This window comes from Pundamilia nyererei, unplaced genomic scaffold, assembly GCF_000239375.1.
Source record: "Pundamilia nyererei isolate P.nyererei 1_Seehausen unplaced genomic scaffold, PunNye1.0 scaffold00432, whole genome shotgun sequence".
NCBI lineage: Eukaryota > Metazoa > Chordata > Actinopteri > Cichliformes > Cichlidae > Pundamilia > Pundamilia nyererei.
Window position 1 is genome coordinate 176,195 of NW_005187833.1, and position 7,044 is coordinate 183,238.

The window sequence follows — 7,044 nt, forward strand, 5'->3', positions numbered from 1 at the left end:
GTATTCATGGGTGTGTTTTCTTTTAAGGGGTGTACTGCAACAGTGCTAAGGTAAGTGGGATGTTTCAAAGTAGCACACACAGGACCCAAGGTAGCAGAACATTGCCCAAAACTGCACACTACCTCAGCTGGTTTGCCTTCTTCCCATAGTTCCCTGTCACTGGTGCACCACCGTTCCTTCATTGAATCACTTTTGATTGATAGTAACCCCTTCAGACCAGAAACACCCCACAAGAACTGCATTTTCCAGTTTTTCTTGATGATCAGTGTCATTCCTTTCACCTTTCAGTAGTCATAGTGTTAGCTAAGTGTATGTTGGCCCGGTGCAAGCAATCATTGAAATATGTTTGGAAACTCATGACAGTAAGAACTGAGGCTGATAAAAGGTGCTTGGCTTAGTGTTTATATAGTATTTATAATAAAGTGCTTGCTAAGATCTAAATGGCTTAGGATTTTAGAGTGATGAGTTAAAGTCTTTTCAGTCTTTCTCCAAAGCTGCACATAAAGCACCAGTAAAGTTGTAACTCCAAATAACGTAAACAGACAGTAAGAAATGCAAAATATTTCCTGTAGTCCCGGAAACAGTGTGATGTGAACTCTTCTGGCAGTGAACAAAAAGGAAAAAATGAATGTCTGTTATCTGACGACTACAGGAAAGAGCACAGCCCACAGAAACCAAAAGGTTCAAATGACAGTTTCTAATGCAGTCTCTGTACAAAAGGAGAATCTGGTGAGAATCAGCTTAGTGTTTTTTTTACAACGGGGAGAAGACGATGATACTTTCCAGCTTCAAAAGCTTCTTTATTTATTATTATTTGAGCTCCTTATTCTACCCAAGCAATGGTAAGACTTTCAGTTTCACCTTCTAAACTGTAGCAGTTTAATTTTAGTAATTAATTTTTCAACTTTAGTGATTAATGAGAACTGCTGGTCCAGTGAGTTAAAAAATGGCCACAGTAGAACACAAATATGGACTTGCATTTCTCATGGTCAGTGTGTTATGTTATTGAAAGGTACAGTAAATAAAACATTTACCCTTAGATGTCTCTCCACATGGACTCTAATGACAGAAAGAAAAAACAGAAAGTTTTAACCTTGTTTCTGAATTTCTTTTTACCAGGTTTTGAGGTGATCCAGCCACAGAATAAGACTAATAACCCAGATACAGTTTTCATCAGCTGTACCTTTACAGCAAACACTGGGACAATTGTAGATGTTCGACTCAACAAGGTTTTACCAGAGAAGTATGTCGAAGCATGTCTCTTGGTTTTAGTGAATTTGTTTTTTTTTTTTTGAGATGACAAAAACAAGCTTTTCTCTTTCACTGCAGGATGTCGAGAAATTCTCGTACTACTTGTATGAACTCATGTTTGCTGACTGAAGTTCTCTTTATGTTTTTGATCAAATGTTTGTATGACAAAAAGGTGTCTGTATGAAGTCTGTAGCAGTTCTATGTTCAAAAATCTGCAGGTTTTCTTTTCCCATTTTCAAGAATTCTGCCTGCTGCAATTTTAACATTATTTCAATTAAAATAATTAGACTGGGTCATGCTAGCTGCATATCTAATATTTCTTTGTTTCCTTTCAGAAAGATGCTCTGCCAGACTGAATCTGAAGCCTGTCATAACATTATCGTACTTAAAGACGCTCCATTCAAGTACATTTTCATCTTACTCAATGCTGGGCCAGAGGCATGGACCTCAAAGTATGAATGTGAGTGGTCAGCAACAAATAAGGATGGGACGGACAAAACCGTGACAACTGCAGCAAACAAATTAATTAAACTGCAACTACAAGGTATGTATATACAAAAAGTGATAAAAACAGAAATTGCATTTTATTTATTTATTAATTTTTGTCTGCAGAAGTGAAAGATTGAAATGACAAATGATGCAACAGAACGTCCACATTTTAGAGCATCAAATACTGTGATTCTGTCAGATGCTGTTAGAATAGTTGAGATTACAGTCTCCCTCCAAAGAGCAGTTTTCAGTTTGGAACAAGTCACAGTTGAGCTCTGCAGACAGCTTGTTCTGTTCATCAGAGCTGTGTTTTGCACTTCATTGCATACTCATCTGCTGGCTAGTTTTTGTTACGGGGGAGGGCAAAGTTCGGTTTCAGCCTAACTGGTTGTGGTCTCTCTGTGCATATTGGCCATCAAAAAAAAAAACATAAAACACATTCTTTCACAAATTTTCACAAATATTAAAACAGTAAGATGAAGGAAACATGTCCAAACACGAAATCATTTTAACAAATAACCTTTTGGCAGGCTGCTGGGAACCACACGGGAAGAGTGACTTGAGCAGGTCCTAGACAACATACGCACAAGGGTGATGAGGGGAGACAGCTGTCAACGCAGCAGGGACACATAAACATAATGCACATAGACTATCAAAATAAGACAGGAAACGCGGCAAAAAGTATAAGCACAGTAAGTCCTGCTGTGCAATTCAAAGGTACAGACTAAAAGTTTTGATTTGGAGGTGGTAAAATTAGGAACTATGTGTTGTTAAAGTTGCAAATACAAACCCACGATCCTACTAAATCAAAGTTAAGACTTGAGACTTTTTTAGCAACAGAATCATAATGTCAGCAAAGACACTGTGACTCAACCTCCCTTGTGTCCAAGTTGCAAAGTCCATGTGGTCTTTTAGCCCAAACCACACAAATTTTGCGATAAAAAGCCCAGGATATCCTCTTTACTGTGCAGTAGGACTCATAGATTGCATAGCTGGTGCTTGATGTAGACGTCTCACATTTACGTCCCCCACACAGGACAAAAATGCATTGCTGTGTCTTAGAAGGATATGCATGTAAACTCTGTTAGCACTGTATCAACACAGACACCCAGAATCTTCAATCAGAATGATGAAAATGGTAAATCGACGGGTTCTTTTTCTGCTCTGAGCACTCAGAGTGATTATACAGCATGCCTCATTCACTATTTCACACAAGCATTGTTTTCTAACATTTGCACATTTTGATGCATCTTGGGGTAAATGTCTTACCTGAGGATATTTGGCATACAGACTGCAGTAGCCAGGGTTGAACCATCAACATTCTAATTAGTAGATGGTCTGCAGTGCCTGTGTGGGTTAGGGGTGTATTGCTAAACTTGTTAAACGTTTTTTTGTTCAACCATGTCCTGGCAATCAGGGCAAAATGTAGCTCTGTTTGATATGCATTAAAAACCATTTCAGTTTAGCACATGGTTAACGCTGTGATGAGTGTTATCGCTGAGGACAAATTAGACCTCAGAGGGTTAATTGTCCAAGAGATTGCTCCTTACAGTTACCACTTTGTAAAGAAACTATCACAGAAATACTGCAAGGCTTTGAAACCTGTTGTTGACTCTTAAAATAAAAAATAAAAAAATAATAATTTCTGTGCAGGCTAGGATTTTTTTTCACCTCAGAGATTTTAGTCTGTATCGTTTCAGTGGTTTAAGCAGACAGAATCTTTTAACAGTATCTAAATCAAAGTTTGACTTCCTTGCATTGCTGGTCAGATCTGATCAAACTACGCCCACGCTACTGACGAAGTTGGCTGGATACTCTGTGCTGCTAAATGTGAAAACACATTTAGCAGCACAGAGGGCCACCACCAGTGGCCCTCTTACCACTGGTGGTGGTCAGAGGGCCCGGTGGCGCCAGTGTCCGGCAGCCTCGCCTCTGTCAGTGCGCCCCAGGGTGGCTGTGGCTACAATGTAGCTGCCATCACCAGTGTGTGAATGTGTGTGTGAATGGGTGGATGACAGGTTGTGGAAAGCGCTTTGGGGTCCTTAGGGACTAGAAAAGCGCTATACAAATACAGGCCATTTACCATTTACAACAAAACCTAATAATGCATGTTTCTGAACGTGAAACTGGCTGCTGTTCATGTCGTTGTGTTTAGTGACGTCAGTCAAACCACTGAAGTACAAACAGGAAGTAACCACTGTTTTTATTAGGTCAACTGGAAACCACACCACAGTGTACTCCTCCCCCTTCACCTCCTCCCCCTCAGTCCCATCAGCTCATGTGGATTTTGATTGGTCTGCTGGCCCTGATGTTTGTGTACAGCTGTATCATCACCTCCTTCTACATGAGGCTTATGGTGACTATCTGTCAGAATTACTATTTTTCTGAGGCTGTAATTTACGATATATGTCTTTATATGTCTTAGTGTGTTTTTTATCAGATGTTTGTTATCATCTTGCCCGGACGCAACGTTAAAAGGTCCACAAAGCAGCTGAAAGCAGCTTTTACGATGGTCAGCCAGGTAATAGATGAAGGGAGATGTTTTGCTAGAGATTTTTACACAGCCGTAGTTCATTTTCTAAATGAGAAAGAATTCAGGTTTAAACTTTTATATAAGGTCTATGATATGACCACAGCTTTCACTGTTGTTGAGGGCTTGGGAAACTTCTTTTGATCGTTGTTATTTTGAGACTTTCTTAGTCTGAAATCATATTTGTTTGTTTTTCCAATTACAATTTAAAATGATTTTTGTTTCCAACTCAGTATAAGCTGTTTATAAGCTGCTTTGAAATTCTGCTTTTTTTTTACATTTACAGCAGACGATACAAAGCTATAAAATAATTGTTCAGATCATAACAACACACAGTGGATGTTCTGTGTCAACCTCAAGAGTCCTTTGAAATGAAACATCAAACTGACCCACACAGATTTTTATTGACATCAGACATTGTTACAGTTAGACACACACAAGTTAAATTTATAATGTTTCCTAATAAGCTGACTGTAAATATGAAATGCACAAAAGCAGGACGTCCCCAAAACCGAATGCAGTTTTAATGCATCATTTTCTGCTATGAGATTGTAAAACGCCTGCTAAGCAATAGGCTCCAGCCCTTGTAACATAACTAATGTGAAATTAGTCTATAAGGTGTTCTTTAGAGTTAAAAGACTTTCAAATTCTTACTGCTTTTCTTTGTTACATAAATTCCATCAATTTTGACAAGCGTCCCAACACCACTGTTGAAATGTGGCCCCAAACCATCACGCTGTGTTTTACAGTTGGCTGTATACACTCACTAATCCACCTCTTTCCTGACCTCCTCTCTATATCTTGATGCCAATGTGCTGCTGATTTTCACTCTACTTCTTGAAAAATTTGGCACACACCAGCCTTTTTCTCCCTGTTTTCTCTGATCCCAAAGAATCACTGTCCATGTTTGCAAATTTTGCTTCATCTGACCACAGAAGAGTTTTCCACTCGACGATGCCGACCGGAGGATTGTGACTTTGATCCTTTGTCCCTCGAGCATAAAGATTTCTCCTGATTCTTGGAAACTTTTAATGTTATGTACTGTAGAAAGTTATTCTATTTTACATTGAAGACCATTGTTCTGGAATTGTTTCACAATTTGTAGACAGTTTTTTCAAAGTGAGTTAGCAGACAGTTAATAAGATACTGAAAGACATCCATAAAAACTGTCCTGCCTTTGTGCCGTGCCTGAACACCCAGTTTTAACAGCAGTATTATTATTAAATACATTTAACAGAATAAAGCTATCAAAAGAATGAGGCCGAAATGTCTGCATCTCCTCTGCACTTAATGTTACTAAACTAATTACTTGAAAAGAAATCCTGCTGTAGGTGATGTGTCACTTTTGTGTTTTTTTTGTTTCAGAACAGCAGCAAAGATTGCGAAAACTCCACCTATGTTGAAATGAGGAACGTTCCAGTTCAGCTGCATCCTCACCACATTTACAATACTATGCAAAAGGCTTGAGCTGCCCCTCATTTCTTTATATCTTATTAGGAAAATGGGTAATAGGTTCAACAATGTCTTAAAACATGTAAAAATACATGGAAATACAGTATCTGCAGTAAATACAACTGTGTGCACAAATGCATAAACAGAGTCTGCACAATTCTAAGGAACTTTAAATATTTCATATGACCAAACTTATTCTTCTACATAGCCTGAACTCTCATGGGCAAGATTGCTTATAATGTCTGTTAGTAGTTTTCAGGGCAGGGGGGGGGGGCTGGCTGCCTTTATTCCATTTTCCATGAAGCTGGTGTCGAGGCCCAGACCATGACTAACAGTTTTCTACCCAGATATGTTTTTTTTCTCAATCCATACGACCTGTTGACACTGACTGAATAGACTGTAAAGTCGGCATTGATTAAAGTATGACTTTGAAAGAGCTTTAGAAACCTTAGAGAACTGCTGATCATGACCAGTTTAAAATGTTACAAGAAAGTTCAGCTCCTTAGAAGCAAAATATAAAGAATTGAGGGTCGCTCAAGACTTTTGCACAGTACTGTAGCTCACTCATCTGTCTTCAGTATCTTCAAAAAGAAAACGTGAACAGCTCATATTGTGCTCTCAACATTTGGTTCTTCAGTATTTGACAGTTCATTAAGTTGTATTGTGCAATAGCAGAAAACCTGTGTAGTACTGAAGTAAAGAGGGGGGTGAACTGACCTCTTAAAGGCACATGGTTTTATTGACCTATAATATGATCCATTAGTTTAATCTTTTTAAAGTCTTACTTTATTAAAAGAATGTCAGCTATTGATTTGATGTAATTCCTCAAAATAGTAAGTGTGGATTGTACATGTAGCATCGTGGTTGGATTTTGTCTCTGACATGTTGAAACCTCATGATTCTTCCCAGCTCTTAGGTCTTCAGGTCAGAGGTCACGGTTGGTCCTACGTACCAAACTTGTGGGGATCCGGCTTTTCACGCACCAAAGCTGTGGTATTCTCTTCCATTGTCTTTACGCCGTGCAGACCCCACTGACTCATTCAAAAAGCAGCTGAAGACATTTCTATACAAACAAGTTTTTAACTAATTTTCTCATTGTTTTGTTTTATTTATATTTCTGGTTTTATTGTGAAGCACTTTGTGATTTTTATCAGTAAAAAGTGCTATAAATGCATCTTTCTTACTTACTTTTCTAAATCTTCAAGGAAACTTTGCCTTAATCTTGTATTCAAATTACAATATTTTATACTATGTTTTGTGTAGTTTCCACGTGCTTCAGTGTTTCTGCACACGCACACAACAATGGTACAATTTCTAATTAT

At 38.4% G+C, this 7,044-nt stretch overlaps 1 protein-coding gene across 1 annotated transcript; it reads left to right on the forward strand.

Moving 5' to 3' along the window:
- Window positions 1-695: 695 nt before the first annotated feature.
- Window positions 696-6,811, forward strand: LOC102196432 (uncharacterized). The gene is made up of 5 exons (XM_005753488.1): window positions 696-842; window positions 1,120-1,243; window positions 1,587-1,795; window positions 3,951-4,096; window positions 5,636-6,811. Exons 1-5 carry the CDS (start codon window positions 773-775, stop codon window positions 5,735-5,737), a joined length of 651 nt encoding a protein of 216 aa, XP_005753545.1. The 5' UTR covers window positions 696-772; the 3' UTR covers window positions 5,738-6,811.
- The last annotated feature ends 233 nt before the right edge of the window (window positions 6,812-7,044 follow it).